At 44.2% G+C, this 19,712-nt stretch overlaps 1 protein-coding gene across 1 annotated transcript in view; it reads right to left on the bottom strand.

Annotated features, from left to right (window-relative positions):
* tg (thyroglobulin) overlaps positions 1-19,712 on the bottom strand; it is a 364,697-nt gene that overhangs the window by 222,269 nt on the left and 122,716 nt on the right. Inside the window, exons 28-31 of the mRNA XM_080193545.1 lie at positions 15,121-15,240; positions 12,179-12,262; positions 7,617-7,754; positions 6,648-6,827 (exon numbers count right to left, since the gene is read on the bottom strand). Of these exons, the coding sequence (XP_080049671.1) occupies positions 6,648-6,827; positions 7,617-7,754; positions 12,179-12,262; positions 15,121-15,240 (522 nt within the window). The remainder of the gene's footprint in view (positions 1-6,647; positions 6,828-7,616; positions 7,755-12,178; positions 12,263-15,120; positions 15,241-19,712) is intronic.

The raw sequence follows: 19,712 nt of genomic DNA, 5'->3' as shown, positions 1-19,712 counted from the left end.
TGTTGGAAGGTTAGCTGCATTTACTCAAGAACTAACTAGTCATCAATGCTCAGTTTAACTTTGACTAGGAACTCTTGGCTCCAAACTCTATTACGGCTTTTGTTCAAACAGGAACAAAAGAGTTAAATTCCAGAGGTGAGGTGAGAATCACATCAAGGCTGTATGTGGCTGAGTGTGGCCTCAAAGGAGCCCAAGCAAAACTGAAGTCAATGGGAATCAGGGTAAATCTCTACACTGGCTGGAGCCATACCTCACACAAAGGGAGATGGTTATGGTTATTGAAGGTCAATCACTTCATCTCCAGGATATTGGTGCAGGACAAGGCACTCAGGAGAGTGTCCTAGGCTTAACCATCTTCAGCTGTTTCATCAACCACCTTCCCTCCATCACAATGTGAGAAATGGAAATATCGTCCTACGATTGCACAGCATTCATCTCCATTCGCAATTTCTCAGATCCTGAAGCAGTCATAGAACAATGGAATCATAAAATCTCTACAGTGTGGAAGGAGGCCACGCACCCCATCAAGCCTGCACCGACATCAATCCCATCCAGGCCCTACCCCCATAACCCCACATATTTACCCTGCTCATCCCACTGACAAGAAGGGGCAACTTAGCATGGCCAATCCACCTAACCTGCACATTTTTGGACTGTGGGGAGGAAACCGGAGCACCCAGAGGAAATCGACGCAGACTCGGGGAGAATGTGCAAATTCACACAGTCACCTGATCAGCTTTATAACTACTGTGATTAGAAAGGCAGGTCAGAGGCTGGACGTTATGCAGTAAGTAGTTCACCTCCTGTCTCCCCAAAGCCTGGTGATCATCTGTAGGCAAGTCAATGTAATGGAATGCTCTCTCCATTTATCTGGATGAGTGCAGCTCCAACAACACTGAAGAAGCTCTATGCAAATGGATAAAAGCAGTTGTTTAATCTGCCCCCTATCCATTACCTGAATTATTCACTCCCTCCATAATTACAGTAAGAAGCCTCACAACAACAGGTTAAAGTCCACAAGTTTTTGGAGTGCTGCTCCTTCATCCATAATTACAGGCATGCAATGCAATGTGTACCGTGTACAAGATACACTGCAGCAACTCACCAAGCCTCCTTCAACAGTAATCTTTAATCTTACACCTTTAACAATGAAAAGAGCTAAGCAGCAGGCACATCAACTGCAAGCTACCATCCAAACTGTACACCATGTTGACTTGAAACTATATCGCTGTCATTAGGTCAAAATCCCTTTCTAACTGCACAGTGGGTGTACCTACACCACATGGAGAAAATAGCTCACCACCACCTCACCACCAGCAATGCCCACAACCCATAAACAAATAAAGAAAAACATTTAAATTTCACTGTTGTAGAAGATAAACTGTTGGTCGCACTATTCACTGATATGCCAGGTGTCCAGATGCGCTAACCACACTGTTGTCAGTTCACATTTCAAGCAAATTACAGCACAAAACAGTCTCTTGGCAAAGATGGAAAAAGTTGCAGGAAAAAGGCAGGCCAAAAGGTGCATGGTTCCAGCCAGATCTGGCCTAATGCATTGTCACGGAAGACATAATCCCTTTAATAAGCGGCCCTGTGCTGTTTTACTGCTCCCAGATGCTAATTATTGCTGACAGCGTGTGATGCGGCAATGAGAAAACACAGTTCTTTCACAGGGCTGATTTCTGGATTATCAAGACCCTGTTTGCACCCTGGCATGTTCCACTCACTCAAACAAATAAAATCTGAAACAGGCTGGCTTTCGAAGACTGACATTAGCTCAAAATCATAAACTGGATTTATTAAAAAAATACGCTGCAAGAGGTAACACGCAGTCTGACTCCCAACTGTTTTCTGCTGCTAAGGCTACCAAACTTCAAAATAACTACTGCCTTCATCTGACTTGGGATTGTTCAAGGAAACTGATCCCAGCTGTTTAAATAAGAATGAAAATGCTTCTTTGTTTCCATGGGCAACGCATAAAAACAAGATTTGACTTTGTGTCGGAGGGATAGGGATGCTGGCTGATGCGGTGGGGCGAAGTGGGGGAGAGAGGTTCTTTAAGTATCGATCAGATTGTTTAAATTGCAATGACACAGCATGAGAGAGAATAAAAATATAAAATCTTGCCTTCTTCCTGTCTAGATCAGCAAAGCAGAGAGGTTGGAAGAGGAGGGGGTGAGAAGAGTCTTTACTTAATACTTATTGGTCATGGAGTCACAGAGATTTACAGCATGGAAACAGGCCCTTCGGCCCAACTTGTCCATGCTGCCCCTTTTTAAAAAAAACCCAAACTAATGCCAATTGTCAACATTTGGCCCATATCCCTCTATACCCATTGTACCCATGTAACTATCTAAATTAGTTTTAAAAGATAAAATTGTACCCCATCTCTACTACCACCTCTGGCAGCTTGTTCCAGACGCTCACCACCCTCTGTGTGAAAAAATTGCCCCTCCGGACACTTCTGTATCTCTCTCCTCTCACCTTAAATCTATGCCCTCTAGTTTTAGACTCATGATGTTTAGGAAAAGATATTGACCTTGTCTATGCCCCTCATTATTTTATAGACCTCTATAAGGTCACCCCCCAGCTTCCTATGCTCCAAAGAAAAAATTCCTAGTCTATTTAGCCTCTCCTTATAACTCAATCCATCAAGTCCTGATAGCATCTGAGTAAAACTTCTCTGTACCCTTTTTAGTTTAATAATATCTTTTCTATAATAGGGTGACCAGAATTGCACACAGTATTCCAAGTGTGGCCTTACCAATGTCTTGTACAACTTTAACAAGATATCCCAACTCCTATAATCAAAAGAATGCCTTCTTCACCACTCTGTCTACTTCTGACTCCACCTTCAAGGAGCTATGAACATGTACCCCTAGATCTCTGTGTTCTATAACTCTCCCCAGCACCCTACCATTAACCAAGGAAGTCCTGCACTGGCTCAATCGACCAAAATGCATCACCTCGCATTTGTCTAAATAAAACTCCATCTGCCATTCGTCAGCCCACTGGCCCAATTATTGGTCATTATTAAAAGTTCAGGATCTGGGACAGTCATAAATCATGCTCTAATTAACAGTTTATCTCAAGCACCCATAACATACTCTGTTTTCCAGCAATAAGCTAAGAAAATCGGATTTAATTACAGTCCACTGTGCTTTAAAGAGATTACACTCACGGTAAGCAGTGCAAGTTAAATGGGTGACTCTGTGGGTGAATTCACAGGCCAGTGTGATACTGGGCAACGTACATGGGGGATTACAAGACAGAGCCTGGTAAGGCAGAAACACACACACACACACACACACACACACACACACACACACACACACACACACACACATCTAATATTGAAACACATAAACACAGTGACATCTGTGACACTGAGATGCACTGAGATGTGTGATACTGAACACACACATACCCATCACTGCCTGTCTCATACTAATGTGCTTATGCTGAACCTCTGAGACCTTTGGCCTCCAGCACCTCAAATAATCAGATCTGTCCTTTGCTTGCTCTCCTGTACTGTGCTGACAATAAGGTAAAGAACCTTGCGTCAATGAAGGCATAAGCATGACAACAACATTGTATTACAAGCAAAACAAAGTCCAGGGTCACTGCAATAATAACTAAAAAAATCTTCTTCATTCTCATACCTGCTGTAAAGGAAGATCCAGACAAAAGCAGCCAGTATGAGAATTATTGGCAGTGAGTCTTTGACAATTAATTAACCTTTCAGTCAGGAATTGGGGTGTGTGATCATGCCCACGTCACCAAGTCTCGGTGTATGGAAATTATCTCAACATCAGGGTACAGACCCCAGAATGAAATCTCTGCCATAATGGATGGAATTTTACCACCTTGCCCCAAAATTGGGGTGGGCGAGTCTCGCAGAATGCCATCCTCCATAGGCCTCGGGCAGGATTTTACGAGCTTCAGGCAGGCGAGGCAGTAAAATTACGGCCAATGTCTCAAATACACATATACTGATCCAAAAATGTGATTTCTTTGGAAAAATCTCTCCAAGCAGTGAATGCTATTGGGACTGTACACCTGATCCAACATGAAGTGAGCAATGGATCCTAGAATCAGGCAAGTCTCAGATCTTTGGGCAGGGAGGGGTTGGGCATCCAATGTTGGGGAGGTGTGGGAGGGATGGGAGGGGAGGCAAGGTGGTAAGGAAGTGGATTTTTGAGGCCAGAAAGGGAGGTACAGAGAAGGTTTATCATCTTGGATGGAGAGGGGCCCTCAATATGCACAGGAAAACTCCCCCCCGAAGGACAATGATAAAAAAAAGACACCCTACTTGCTCGCTTGCAAATGGCAACCAATTATGGTATCCAGCTACCTGCCATATTTTGGGAAACCAGCATATTGTCATTGGGTTCCTGATCCAACACCATCATGCTGGACTGTATGCTCACATAAAAGGGCAACCATAAAATCTCGGCCAGAAATCAGTTTCCCGACATCAGGATGAAGTGCAGGAATTCTGCCCTCGGGACATTAAGGGCAGCTTAAAGGCAGGCCGAGCTTCCCAAATAAACAATGTCAAGAATCCCTTTTCTATGCATCAGCACCTCATGCATGCTCATTAAAAGGCCACTTCATTGCAGTTATGTTCTAAGTTACATCAGATAGCCTGTCAATCAAAGCAGACCAGGAAAAGTTTTTTTTAAACTCTGAAAGCTTAACCATTCTTCAAATTTAAACAGTTGGGGACTTAAAAAATTTCAGATCATGACACATACAAAGACCTTACTCACCCTTCAAGAGTGAACCATAGAACTATGGAAACCCTACTGCGCAGAAGGAGGCCATTCGGCCCATCCCACCTAAGCCCTACCCCCATATCCCTACATTGTTACCCGCTAATCCCTCGAACCTACACATCTCAGGACTCTTAGAGGGCAATATTTAGCATGGCCAATCAACCTAACCCATACATCTTTGGACCGTGGGAGGAAACCGGAGCACCCAGAGGAGAATGTGCAAACTCCACCGTTTATATCTAGTGCGTTAATTTGTGACTTTCAAATGAGGAACAGAGAAAATGGGGTCTGTTTGAACACAGTACTAAGTTGAAATAGCCCTACCATTTCCCTCTGCCGATAGGATTTTATTTGTCAGAAATGAGAGTGAGAGTGGTAGATGTAGGGAGGATATTCCCGATGGTGTGAGAGTCCAAAACCAGCGGTCACAGTCTGAGGATATAAGGTAGACCATTTAGGATGGAGATGAGGAGATATTTTTCACCCAAAGAGTGGTGAGCCTGTGGAATTTATTACCACAGGAAATAGTTGATGCCAAAACGTTGAATTAATTCAAGAGACAGCTAGATAGAATAAATGGGGCCAATGGGATCAAAGGTTATGGGGAAAAAGCTATTTAATAATGAAATTTTTTGTCTCCACAGGCATTTAAGTCCACCTTGTTGACCAGCAAGGGGCATGCATGCGGCAGGTTGTAGTGGGCTGCTCTTGGACGTTGCTTCGGGAGTTGCCTATTGCTTCATGTCGTTAGTGTGCTTAAACTGGACCATCTCGAGGGCAACATGACAGCTCAGAGACTATCTCTGTTGCTGTGCGGACACATGGATTTGGGCCTGTGTCTGTGGGAGTTTGCACGTTCTCCCCGTGGTTGCGTGGGTTTCCTCCAGGTGCTCCGGTTTCCTCCCACATTCCAAAGATGTGCTTTTAGGCTGATTGATTGGGTAACAAATTGTCCCTATATTGGACCTCCCTGATCCTCGCACATTAGGCGTAGACTAAAATCATGAATAGGTCACTGAGACAATGGGACGGCGGCGGGGGCTCGTTGGGCCGAAGGGCCTGTTTCCCGTGCCGTGTTGTTCTTTGTTCTTTGTAAAAGCAGGATTAGGCTATTGAGTTGGATGATTAGCCATGATTGTAATAAATGGCAGAGCAGGCTCCAAGGGCCAAATGGCCTCCTCCTGTTCCTAACTTCTGTGTTTCTATATGCAGGTCACACCACAATTTATAAAGATTCAAGGAGCCTTTCTGACTCTGCAAAAATCTGTTTAAAGCATTCCTGCACCATTCTGTCTTGTCACACTCTGATACATGCACTTTGCAGCAAGAGTTACTGGATAATAACGAGCTGATGGAACTTCTGGTGACTTTATCCTCACCCCCTCCCCGTGACCACTTTATAGTTAGGTTAACAACTTCATATCCCCTGTTATCTCAGATGTTCAGCTTGGTTGGTATAAATATAATTACATGGAAATTAGATAGAATTATATACAATTGCATACACTGAGATAAAATTATATAGAAAGTATATGCAATTTAAACATGAAAATAGGTCTTTGGACTCAACTAGTCTATGCTGGTGTTTATCCTTTAACAAGCAATTGTCCTAATGCTATGTTCCCACCCTATTCTCAGATATCCTTTACAATCTTTTTTTTTAACCATGTATTCATAGACATTGAGCATCACTTATGTAGCGTATTGGTTATCACATTTGCCTAACACACGAAAGATCCCTGGTTCGAAACTGGGAAGAAACATTGGAAATCAGTAACTATGGTGGTTCTTTCCGTAGCCTCATAAAACTGTGCAAAAAAATCTTTTGCTCTCCGTCTTAAATTCTTTCAGCATTGACTGACTCACCCTTTTTCCTAAACAGTGTTCTTGGTTCCTCAGGTAAAATAAGGCCACAGTTCAATGCAGGAACATTCGGGTCACGGCTTGGCTGGCAGAGTTGCGTGTCTGGATACAATACGCATTCATAATGCAGAGCCTCACTGTCCCGCAGAGTTGCCAATTTACAGAAGGTTTCTTCTGTGCACCCTGAAATAAAAATGGGAAACTGATCCCATGAACAATAAAACAACCGGCCACCCAGTTTGAACATTCTCAACAGCGTCTAACACCCCAAACTTGATCCTGGTCTCTGAGTGCAATTCTCTGCATTTCCTGTGCCCTGGAAGAGTTGCAACCTGAGCTAAGGGGTCAAATGTGGCTCAGCGGGCAGCACACTGGCCTCAGTGTCAAAAGGCTGTGGCATTTTCACTGCTGTCCTCAGCAATATTTTGTTATCAAACAACATCACAGACAAATTGATTATCTGGTCACCATCTCAGTGACATTTATGGGATCGTAAAATTCCTCCAGTACAGGAAAAGGCCAATCAGCCTATCGAGCCTGCACTGACAACAATTCCATCCAGGTCCTAGCCCCATAATTCCATGTATTTATCCTGCTAGTCCCATTGATACAAAGGAGCAATTTACCATAATCAATCCACCTAACCTGCACATTTTGGGAGGAAATTGGAGCACCCAGATGAAACCCACGCAGACCCAAGGAGAACATGCAGACTCCGCACAGACAGTGAGCCGAGACTGGAACTGAACTGGGTCCCTGGTGCTGTGAGGCAGCAGTGCTAACCACTGTGCTGCTGTGCTGCACATCCTGTCTTACAATAGTGACTCGACTTCACTGGTGCATCCTTGGCTGTGAAATGCTTTGGGACATCCTGAACATTGGCAGTTCTACAGCAACCTTTCAGTTTTATAAACAGGGACTAAACACAATACCAATTAAAAATAAGAGTTGGATTTAAATTGTGTTACTTACGTGCCAGGCACCACAGCTCTGCCTGTGCCTTTAGAAAATGATGCTTGAAGAGTTGGTAATGCTGGCTTGAAACAGACTGGTTCAGATCAACTTGGACAAGCTTAGGGACCATTTCCAAGAAAAGGTCTCTGGTGGATTCTAATCAAAACAGAAAAAATCTTTTCCATTTTCATTGTTTGTTAAACTAAAACAATATCTGCAATTAAGAATCAACCGATGACTGTGAAACGATTGTTGATTGTTGGAAAAACCCATCTGGTTCAATAAAGTCCTTCAGGGAAGGAAATCTGCCATCCTTACTTGGACTGGCCTACATATGGCTCCAGAGCTACAGAAATATGGTTGACTCTCAACTGCCCTGCATGGACAACTAGGGATGGGCAATAAATGCCAGCCAGCCAGCAATGCCAGCCATGTCCCACAAATGAAAAAAAACTGATCATTTAAAGCTTTCACAAATTGGTGACCAGCATCTTTAAAGTAAAGTCTTTTTTTAAAGTTTATTTTTGGTGTCATAACTAGGCTTACATTCACACTGCAATGAAGTTACTGTGAAAATCCCTCAGTCACCATTCTCCAGTTTCTATTCGGGTACACTGAGGGAGAATTTAGCATGACCAGTTCACCTAACCTGCACATGTTTGGACTTTGGGGGGAAATCAGAGCATCTGGAGGAAATCCATGCAGACACAAGGAGAATGTGCAAACTCCAAACAGACAGTGACTCAAGCGAGGAATTGAATCCCAGTCGCTGGAGCTGTGAGGCAGCAGTGCAAATCACTGTGCCGCCTCCCAAATGGTGCACCCAAAAAGATAAAATACATCTGAACCCGAATACACCTGGATCTGATAAGTCCATCCATATACCTGGGATTATGCACTTCCCATCCCCATCCCAAAACAATGCTCCCCCCTCTGCCTCCATAAACACAAGGGTCTATTTATCCGCTATTCCAGTACCCATGTTAATCAATTCCAAAAATAGCAAATAAAGTGACTTGTAATCATTTAAAACTAAATGGAAGTTTTCAAAATCATGCTTGATTCTGGTAAGGTAAATAGAGAAAATTTATCTCCTCTGGTTGGTGAGACAACAATGAGACCGTCTGAATTTAAGATGGTCAAAAGAATCAAGGAAAAGTTTGAGATTATATTTTTCCTCAGATATTCGGTTGGTCCAAGAAGAGATGAGACAGAAAACCATTTCAAAGGGACATGGATAAATAGTTGTGAAAGATAATCTTGGAGGTGTACGGAGAAAGAGCAGGGAGACGGAACAAAGTGGAAAAATTTTCCAGAAAACCGGCAAAGAACTGAATGGCATTCATTTGGGGGAGTCAGTAACTAGGGATCATAGTTTGAGATAAGGGATAAACCATTTAGGACTTGGGTGAGAAGAAATTTCTTCACCCAGAGAGTGGTGAATGTGTGGAATTCACTATCACAGAAAGCCGAGGCCAAAATGTTGTCTGATTTCAAGAAGAAATTAGATATGGCTTTTGGAGCAAAAAGGATCAAGGGGTATGGGAGAAATTGGGGATCAGGATATTGAATTTGATGATCAGCCATGATCATAATGAGTAGCAGAGCAGGCTCCAAGGGTCAAATGGCCTTCTCCTGCCACTCGTTCCTGTTTTTATGTTTGGTGTTATCAAATTCAATATCTCCTTTGAGTGGCATGGTTGTGGTTAGCATGGCTGCCTCATAACTCCAGGAACCTGGGTTCAATTCCCAGCTTGGGTCATTGTCTGTGTGGAGCTTGCATGTTCTCCTCGTGCCTGCGTGGTTTTCCTCTGGGTGCTCCAGTTTCCTCCCACTGTCCAAAGATGTGGATGAAGGAGTACAATATCATGGGTAGGATGAAGGAGTACAATATCAAGGGTAGGACTCTTAGCAGTGTTGATGAGCAGAAGGACCTTGGAGTCTGGGTCCATAGGACTCTTAAATCAGCCTCGCAGGTGGAGGATGTGGTCAAGAAGACGTATGGTGTGCTAGCCTTCATTACTTGAGGGATTGAGTTTAGGAGTCAGGAGGTAATGCAGCAACTTTACAAGACACTTGTCAGACCCCACTTGGAGTACTGTGCGCAGTTCTGGTCGCCTCACTACAGGAAGGATGTGGAAGCTACTGAGAGGGTGCAGAGGAGATTTACAAGGATGTTGCCTGGATTGGGAGACATGCCTTGTAAAGATAGGCTGAGGGAGCTAGGTCTCTTCTCCCTGGAGAGACGAAGGATGAGAGGCGACCTGATAGAGGTTTATAAAATGTTGAGAGGTATAGATAGGGTGGATTCTCGGAGGCTATTTCCCAGGCCTGAAATGGTCACTATGAAAGGGCACAGGTTTAAGGTGCTGAGGAGCAAGTACAGAGGAGATTTCAGGGGAAAGTTTTTCATTCAGAGGGTGGCGAGTGAGTGGAATCGGCTGCCATCGGTGGTGGTAGAGGCGAACTCGCTGGGGTCTTATAAGAGACTTCTGGATGAGTACATGGGATTTAATGGGATTGAGAGTTATAGATAGGCCTGTTAGGTTTGGATATGATCAGCACAATTTGTGGGCCGAAGGGACTGTTTGTGCTGTAGTGTTCCATGTGTGAGTCAGGTGGATTAGTCGTGCAAAATTGTCCATTAGTGTCAGGGAAATTAGCAGAGTAAATATATGGGGTTACAATGATAGGGCCTGGGTGAGATCACTGCAGACTCAGTGGGCCAAATGGCTTCCTTCTGCACTGTAGAGATTCTATGACTCTTCAATGAATCGACAAAGTGTTTGTGAGTCACCATTACACAGGACAATTTTCCATGCAATAAAGTCGATTACAAAAGGCAGTTCAGTAAGGAAACAGGCTAAGACCCCTTCCCGATCCAATACTTTAATCATGTGAGGAAGCTTATGGGAGGGAAGTGGCCAGGTAAAGCGGGAAAACAGGATAAATATTATAGGTAAGCCACGAGCGCAAGTGAAGAAGAAGAAAGGTTTTGCGTGGCTAAGATCTAACTAACTCCTTTGTAAACTGCTTCCACAATCATGTGTTCCCAGAGGGGGTTAGTAATCGTGCTTGGGAATTGGTGACTCATGATTGCCCATCCATTTCTGAACAATAGAAAATTAAGGGCTGTAAGTTTCTATTTGCTTACCTAGCATTCCCTGTGGGCAGCAATCATAGAATCACAGTATAGAAGGAAGCTATTCGAGTCTGCACTGACTGTAATCCCACCCAGGCACTTTTCCCCATTCATCAAGACTACATGGTCGGGGAATTAGCCTTTCACTTCAATTTTCCGATCCAATGGGAACTATTCTTTGCTCCCTCCAGATTGACGGTGCTTCACCTCAGCTTATTTGATTTGCTGAGCCGAATGGATCTTCAAAATGTCAGGCTCATCAGCATAATGAGGTTGGTCCCTCCCCCCCGTCTCAGGGCAAAAAGATGGAATGGCTGACTTGCATACAGTAGGGAAATGGCTGCAGCATCTGCCTCAGCAAAGCACAGCTGGCAACACCAGCAAAATAGGATACTGGAAACCTTTTGGAAAATCTTCCAATTTCTTCTTTGATCAATTATACAAAGCAAGGGTGTCCTTTAAATTTTCCTCCCCAGTCTTAACACTGTCAAGTTACCTTCTTGTCAATAAGTAGGACGGAGGGCATATTTCCATCATTAATGTGTAACTTAAATAGGGCCATCTATATTTTCATGGATCTATTCAGCATCCATCCTCATTTTGTGTTGAAAACACATGAACATGAGTGATCCTTAACTGTCCTCTGAAGTCAGCTAGCAAGCACTCAATTAAGTCAAATCTCTCATGGCCGCAAGGATGAAGAATAAATGTTGACCTTTTCAGCAATTAACAAGTCCTGGGAATGAATCGAAACATAGGAAGAATGAGTAGGCTGTTCAGCTGCTTGAATAGCTTAAGTCTGCTCTGCCATTCAGTTAGATCATGGTCCCTGGAATGAAAAGCTTGTCGTATGAGGAACAGTTGAGGACTCTGGGTCCGTACTCGTTGGAGTTTGGAAGGGTGAGGGGGGGATCTTATTGAAACTTACAGATACTGCGAGCCTGAATAGAGTGGATGCGGAGAGGGTGTTTCCACCACTAGGAAAAACTAGAACCAGAGGGCACAACCTCAGGCCAAAGGGACAATCCTTTAAAACAGAGATGAGGAGGAATTTCTTCAGGTAGTGAGTGGTGAATCTGTGGAACTCTTTGCTGCAGAAGGCTGTGGAGGCCAGGTCATTGTGTGTCTTTAAGACAGAGATAGATAGCTTCTTAGTTGATAAGGGGATCGAGGTTATGTGGAAAAGGCAGGAGGATGGAGATGAGAAAACAATCAGCTATGATTGAATGGTGGAGAGTGGCCTAATTCTGCTCCTATGTCTTATGGTCTTATGGCTGAACTGTACCTCAACTCTATTCATTCACCTTAGCTTCATATATTTTGATTCCTATGCCTAGCAAAAATCTATCCATTTCAGTCTCAAAAGCTCCAATTTTCCCAGCTCTCATCTGAAATTGGTCAGAGGATATGCCTTGGTGTGACTCAGTATTACAAATACCTGGTACACTTGGGGTCTGTTGATCCTGGGGATCTTTGCCAGTACAGTCAGGAGTTGTCCTCAGCCGTGTGTTCACGTTGGAATCTGAAAATCATTTGGAACAAACACTTTAGTTCAAATAATGTTGGATGTTCGGGTTAAACTTGCCTGTAAGAATAACTCATGAACCAGAAAGCCAAATGATATTATGCAAAGCAGCGTGTGACTCTGTGTGTCAAAGAACAAAGAAAGAACAAAGAACAACACAGCATGGGAAATAGGCCCTTCAGCTCAATGAGACCGTGCCACCATTTTAACATTGTGAGTTCCCTCTTCCACCCAAGACCTTTGTCTACACCTATGGCACTCCACATTGGAAACCAGATTGAGGGGAGACTAATTTAGGGACAATTTGTTACACCAATCAGCCTAAGAGCACATCTTTGGGGTGTGGGAGGAAACCGGAGCACCTGGAGAAAACCCATGCAAGCACAGGGAGAATGCGCAAACTCCCACAGATACTGGTCCAAATCCATGTATCTGCACAGCAAACAGTGATAGTCACTGAGCTGTTGTGTTGCCCATCAGCTGGTCTTATCAGTTATGGCCAATAGTAATGCTCCCCCTGCATCTTATTCTTGGAACAGTCAAATCACTGTGCCTGGCATTGCTAAGAAACCAGCTATTTGCAGTGTATAACCTTGAGTTCAGCGCCAATAGTTAGCCATGACTCTTAAACTCAGACAACCTATTGATATAAGATCTGGCCTTCAGAGAAAATCATGCTTTCTTATTTTTTGTAGAATAACTGTCTACAATCTGGTAATTCTAAAATAAAAGATCTTCAAGCCAAGATATTAATCACAGCCCGAGGGCTCCACATTTGGAAACAAAATCCATGTGTCAATTCTAAATCATGGCAGTCAAATGCATTTTTAATGGATGAACAATTAGGTACGGGAAGGGTGAAACTGACCTCAACATATAAATTCCTGATGTATTTGTGTGTTGTGGTGCTCTGCATTGGGAGCACTGATTCATGTGAACCTACTTTTGTCAAAATCAGACAATGTTTAGCAACTATTTGTTTCTTTCATGTCACAAGTAGGCTAACATTAACACTGCAATGAAGCTACTGTGAAAATCCCCTTGTCCCCATACACCAGCACCTGTTTGGGTACACTGAGGAGAATTTAAGCATGGCCAATGCACCTAACCAGCACGTCTTTTGGGCTGTGGAAGGAAATTGGAGCATCTGGAAGAAACTCACGCAGACACGGGGGGAAATCTGCACAGACAGTGACCCAAGCCAAGTATCGAACATGGGTCCCTGGCATTGTAATGCAGCAATGCTGAGCACTGTGCAATGATGCCGCACCCCCACTACCACCACCGCCTGCCCCCCTCCCCCTCCCCGGGACCCCATCTCAGCTCACACAATTCACTGTGTGTCCGATTTTACCACCGCATTGCGCCTATTTTCGGGTGCAAAAACGTGGTAAAGTCGGATGTGAGGTCATTAATGCGATCCGCGCCCGTGTCTGCGCAGGTGGCCACTTTACCGAGACCTGGAAATGGCCGTGATCCGATTTGCACCCAATTTAAATGCATGCACTTAAATTGAATTAATGAACTGCCCCCCTCCCCACCCCCCCAACTTTATCAGCACTTCTCCCTTTACCATCGCGTTGGCCGATCTGGAATCGCGCCAAAATGGACATGCTGAATAAAAGTCTGAATTGGACGCTCCAGCTGCTGAAGAGGTGAATTCAGAGCTTCCAACGGCTCTCTGACTCAGATCGGTGGTGGGAGAGAGGAGGGAGACGGATCGGATCGTTCTCTGGTGGGGGGGGTGGAAGGCGGATTGTTGTCTGGTTTGCGGTGGGGGTGGGTTAGGAGAGCCGATCATTCTCTGGAGACTGGTGGGGAGTGAAGCCAGATCATTCTCTGGGGGGGAGGGGGGAGCGAGGCCAGATCATTCTCTGGGGGGGCGGGGAGGGGGGGGGGGGAGGGGGGAGCGAGGCCAGATCATTCTCTGGGGGGGAGGAGGGAGAGGAGGTGAGGCCAGAACATTCTCTGTAGGTGGGGGGGGGGGGGGGGGGGGGGTGCAGGGTGCAGAGATGAGGCCAGATTGTTCTGTGTGGGTGGGGGTGGGGGCAGAAGGGGAGTGAGGCCAGATCGTTCTCAGGGGGAGAGGATAACAGGTAACATGGATCTCTGGTGGGGAGATAGGGGGAAGAGGGGGGGCAGGCGACTCCGTTGCCAGTCTGCAGGTGATCGGTGGGGAGAAAGGGGGCAGAGGGTCACAATCAGTCTGGGTACCAGGGGTGTGGGTGGATAAGGCGAACAGTGATGCCTGGGGGCCATCGTTCCCGTTTTTCACCCCCCCCCGGGTCACTTTCTCTGCTTTCTGTGGTTCGGGAGCGATCTGACATGGGTACGCTTTTTTGAATTTTTTTCTAACTGCGCATGCGCAGTTCAGAGCTCCGATCATTTTGGGCGAGATAAGCCCTGCCCACAGCGCAATTCAGACCTGCAATTTTTTTTTTCAGGAAGAGTGCGTACGGGGGTGCTGGAGAACAGGTTTCCAAATCGGATCTGAATTGCACCCAGATTCAGCACTTAGAATGAAAATGGTAAAAATCAGGCCGTGTGTGTGGGATGTGGCATACTGACCAGAGATACCAAAGGTTTTATCCTTGGCCTTTAATAACTCATCTCGAGCAGCATGGTGCTGAGAAAGCTATATCACTGAGGGAGGGTAAACACACAATTAGACTTGGTTGTGACACCTTCCTGGGAATAGTCTCTTGAGGAAGATACTAGAGAACTGCTGTCACCCTGGAATTATATCCATTATGTGACGGAAGGGGTTAGTGGTCAGGGGAGTAGTAGGTACCGAAAGCGACCAATAAAGATGAGCATAATTGCTTACGTACAGCGAAGCAGAATCTAAAGCTTACCCTGCCAGAGGTAGATCCGCTGGAAACGGTTAAATGATCTCTGAATTTCTTCCTTCACGTCTGAAGTCAGTTCAGATGCGTAATCCGCATCCACAAAGCTCTTTGCTAAGAGTGCATACGCTGCATAGAAACAAAATATCCTCCTTTATTTCAGTAATCTTCCATTTGGCAATGGAGTGTTCTCTCGTGTGAGTCGTGCTCATTTGGAAAGCTGTGAGACTGTCCTTGTGCACAGGAGGGAGATGAGGAAAAGGACCTTCCAGCGTATGGTCGGGAATCTGACATACACATGTAGGTATCATGTCGGAGGTGAGAGATATAGGATCAAATTTTCTGCCACATTCTTCCTGTGCTGAAAGTGCTTTATCACTCAAAGAACAGTACAGCACAGGAACAGGCCCTTCAGCCCTTCAAGTCGGCGTCAATTATGATGTCTGTCTAAACTAAAACCATATGCACTTACAGAGTCCATATCCTATCAGCCCCACCCTATTTATGTATTCGTCTAGCTGCCCCTTAAATTCCACAATCGTACCTGCTCTCACCACCTCCCCAGGCATTCCACACATTCACCATCCTCTGTGTTAAAAACTTACCTCGCACATCTCCTCTAAACTTTTCCCCACACATCTTAAACTAGTACTTGACTTTTCTACCCTAGGAAAGAGCATGATAGAACTCATGTTGTATCAGTTTATCAGAATCACATGGGCAGAGGTAGGTAAATAAGGTTTTTTGAGTAGAGATGTTACATCTGTGGTTTTCCAACCCATGGGGAGTTTTTGGTGGTGATGGGATGTGGGGGTGTAGGGGCATGTGACGGGTGTGGGGGGGGGCATGGTTTAGAAGCTACAGTAGACGTCGGATAGTCTGACTAGGCAGTGCTAACTTAAAGCCTGAAGATCTCAAGGGTCAAAGAAAAAATTGAGCCTCGCTGTTGCAATAAATGGCAAGGATCCAGCGTTAAAAATTAATTTTGTTGCCACAATCATTTATCAAACTGTGCAGTCTCTTTAGCGCAAAAATAATGAATGAGATCTACATGTCACAGAGAGGCATTATTTACGGATGTTTATTCTATCTGTTTAATTGAATGTCAGTTTCTTTTACTAGACATTAAGCAGGATGTGTCATTAGCATAAACTCATGTGGATTGCTCACATTCTTTGGGAGGGGTTCACGAGTGTAGATTTGTTTTACTGTACAGTTTGAATTGATGCAGAATGATTCAGGTTCAGTGTGGAAACAAGCTGTGCAGTATAACTGGGGCCTTAAGAGGGGCCATGTCACTTTTAGTCCAATAGCCTGGAAGGCTGTGAAGTGCCTACTTGGAAGATTAGGCACTTTACAACCCAACGCAAACAGGATGAAAAGCTCCTCATCTTCCAATTAGGTACTTTACAGCCTCCTGGACTGAACATTGAGGTCAGCCACTTCAGAGCGTGATCTCTGCCCTCCACCCTACTTCCATTTGTTTTATTTAATTTTATCTCACTCTCCATGTTATCGCTTTCCTTCTTTCCACCCTCCCCCCAACCCCCCCATCCCCACCCTTCTTCAGGGCAACTGCCACATTCCTCAGGCAGTCCTTTACCAAACTGTACCTTTGTTTTGCCATTCACACATTCTGATCACTTAATGGACACTTTCAACACCTTCTCAGCCTTCTGCAAGCTGATGTACATCCCCTTTGTCCAATTCCACCACCCCTCCCTACCCCAAAGTATAAATCTCTGCTGACTCTCTTTCCTCTCGGCTCTGATGAAGAATAATCTAGACTCAAAACTCTATTCTCTCTCCACAGATGTTGTCAGACCTGCTGAGATTTTCCAGCAGTTTTCTATTTTTGCTCTGGAAGAAGAGTTTGATGGCAGCCACAGGGGCTGCTAAGTGTGGAAACAGGCTGTTGAAAGGCCCACCTTGATGCCCTGGGACTTATAGAGAAAAGAATAAAATAAAGAACAGCACACTACTCTCATCTCTCACAGAGCCTCACCCCTACACACTCTCCAGGGCCCGTGCATGCCATCCCTGCCCAACCTACATAGTCCCTCATACTTCCTATAAGAAATTATGGATCCAAGCCCTTTATGTCCCCGTTCCAATTTAGCATTGATAAGCCATGACCCCCTCATCCACTATCCTTTGCCTTTACCCTATCAATTAACCCAGTATCCATCTTAGTCAGGCCTCAGAACCATGCTATGATTAAATAAAATAAAGTTCCAAGTGACTGTTGCAGGCTTCATTAAACAATATACTCTCATTCATACAAATCCATCTGAGATATTTCTGTTCCTTCAACTGCATTATTCTTTATAACAACAAATATTTTATTCAGTATCATAATCCTGGCAAAATCAAGCACTGGACTTCATAACTCCACTTCAAATAATCCATGACCATTTGGAGCTGTCAGTCAAACTGAAATTACAGGTGCCCTATTGTGATACAGGGCCACTGTGAAATCAGTCATGCAGCAGCAAGACACTAATGGAAGCCCTAAGGTTCATATCTACTGACAGTGTGAAATAGTAACCAATCATATTTTAAAAACACTCCTGACAGATTTTTTCAAAGAGTTAAAAGGCAGGAGTTTTAAATGCCTTCACAGCTTGACAGTCCCACTGACAGTTCTTTTTGACAGTTCCTTTTAACAGTTTATCGTGACAGTTTTGTCAGTAGTTTTTGACATCTCCAATGGGCTTCACATTTTCAATGTGTTTATTTACTTTTTACACGTATTCATATCCACTTCGTGCAATCTCAGAGTACCTGACCTCCCTCAAAAGTGTTCTAGGATCACACCCAAAAGCTACTGCGCCTCTAAAAGGACACCCAGGCTATGCAAACAAATTCACACAATTTAGACCTGCTCCTGTTGTCTGCAATCTGTGCACATTGGATTTCAGACCTCTCAAACCAAAGCACACATGAATGGAGACTGTTGCTGACGTCTACAGTAGGTGCTTCTGCAAAATATGCTTGTGTGAAATGGGACTCAACTCTATTCCCACCACCACATAAATGGTAGGTAAATGGAAATGATCGGGATGGGATCTCCAATTTTTGGGCTTGTATGTCATTTTCACAATGACAGACAGGCTCTTTGTTGTTGCAAAAATCTAGGCTTAAGCGCCTATTCATTGCTTTAAAAAAATTACTCTGATTCAAAGAAAGCCACTCAGTATATTTAAATCTATTCAATTTCTTAATCCTTTATAAAAGAATGCATTTGTACTCATAGTCCTACATCAAAGTCAAATCAAATCAAAAATTTAATCTGCTAAAGGCAATTGCATTTTTCAATGAGCAACTGCCTCCATCAACAATGGATGTGCTAACTAGATCTGGGCTGGGATTGGGGCAGATGAGGCTCACAGAACGGTATTCTCCAATGGCCTCGGGCAGAATCTTACAAGCCTTGGGTGGGTGAGGCAGTAAAATTCCAGCCCAGCTTCTTTTCCAGCAGGTAAAAAAGGTGAATGCCAGATTTGGGAGAGTAGGGCATCTAAAACGGGGGTTCTAGCACCAATTTGGCTAAACCAGAAATGCTTTCCATCCCACAAAAACATCAGATCTTTATCCATCACTAGGACTTCTAGTTTCTATTCTTCTTCTAGTTTCTATCCTTGAAACTTTGGATTCTTCCACTATTACTGCAGCCCAATCATTACTGAAAATCTCAATCACATTTTCATCACCTCTTGACTCAATTTCTCCAAAGTCTTTCCAGTGGTCCTCACATTCCCCACCTTGCATAAACTCCAGCCTGTTCACAACTCATCTATCTACATTCTGTCCCACACTATGTCCTATTTGTCCATGTACTTACTTTTACCGGCACAACATTGGCTTCCAAAGGTTTCTAACGTATTCCACTGAAACAAATCTGGCCACAAAAGTGGGTTCCATTCTGAGGAAAGGTTATTGGTTTGACATATTTTACTGGCATGCCCATCTTGAAAACAGTGTGGGCAAGGCTTGCAGGCCAGAGTTCTCCGCTGGCCTCAAGTAGGATTCTACCTATCCTTCCTCTCTCCTGTAATTTCAATCAGCTTTGCCAGTAATGACTTACACTTCACAAATTCATGTTTGTTCTCTCTGATCAGCAGAAAGTTTTCAAGGTGTTGAGTCACTCTATTCTTAGGAAACAATGGGTCAATGTTCATGCCATGTTCCCTGCCATTACCCAGGCTTGTCTGGGGAAACTAATAAACCCACCTGCAGAATAAACACCAAAGGAAGCTTCATAAGCAAAGTCCACAAAAGGACTCCTAGTCAAAGCCACAAAGCCGAAAGGAACTCTATCATTAATTACAGGCTAGTAATTCTCTAACAATCAATTTTAGGTTGACTGGTTTTAAATAGTCCAGCGTCATGAACCATTTTCCAATCTAAAGGAAAGTTACCAAATTATAGAAACAAGAAGCAGGTATAGGCCATTCAGCCCTTCGAGCCTGCTCCGCCTTCAATATGAACATGGCTGATCATCAAATTCAATATCCTGATCACCCCTGCCTTCCCCCCATATCCCATGATCCCTGTGAAGGCAGAAGAAAATTATGAATTTAGTTTGGCAGCCATTTCTT

Source organism: Carcharhinus amblyrhynchos, chromosome 8 (assembly GCF_965287045.1).
Source record: "Carcharhinus amblyrhynchos chromosome 8, sCarAmb.v2.hapA, whole genome shotgun sequence".
Taxonomy (NCBI): Eukaryota; Metazoa; Chordata; class Chondrichthyes; order Carcharhiniformes; family Carcharhinidae; genus Carcharhinus; species Carcharhinus amblyrhynchos.
Note: the sequence above shows the minus strand (reverse complement) of the source record. Positions and strands in the feature narration are given on the sequence as shown.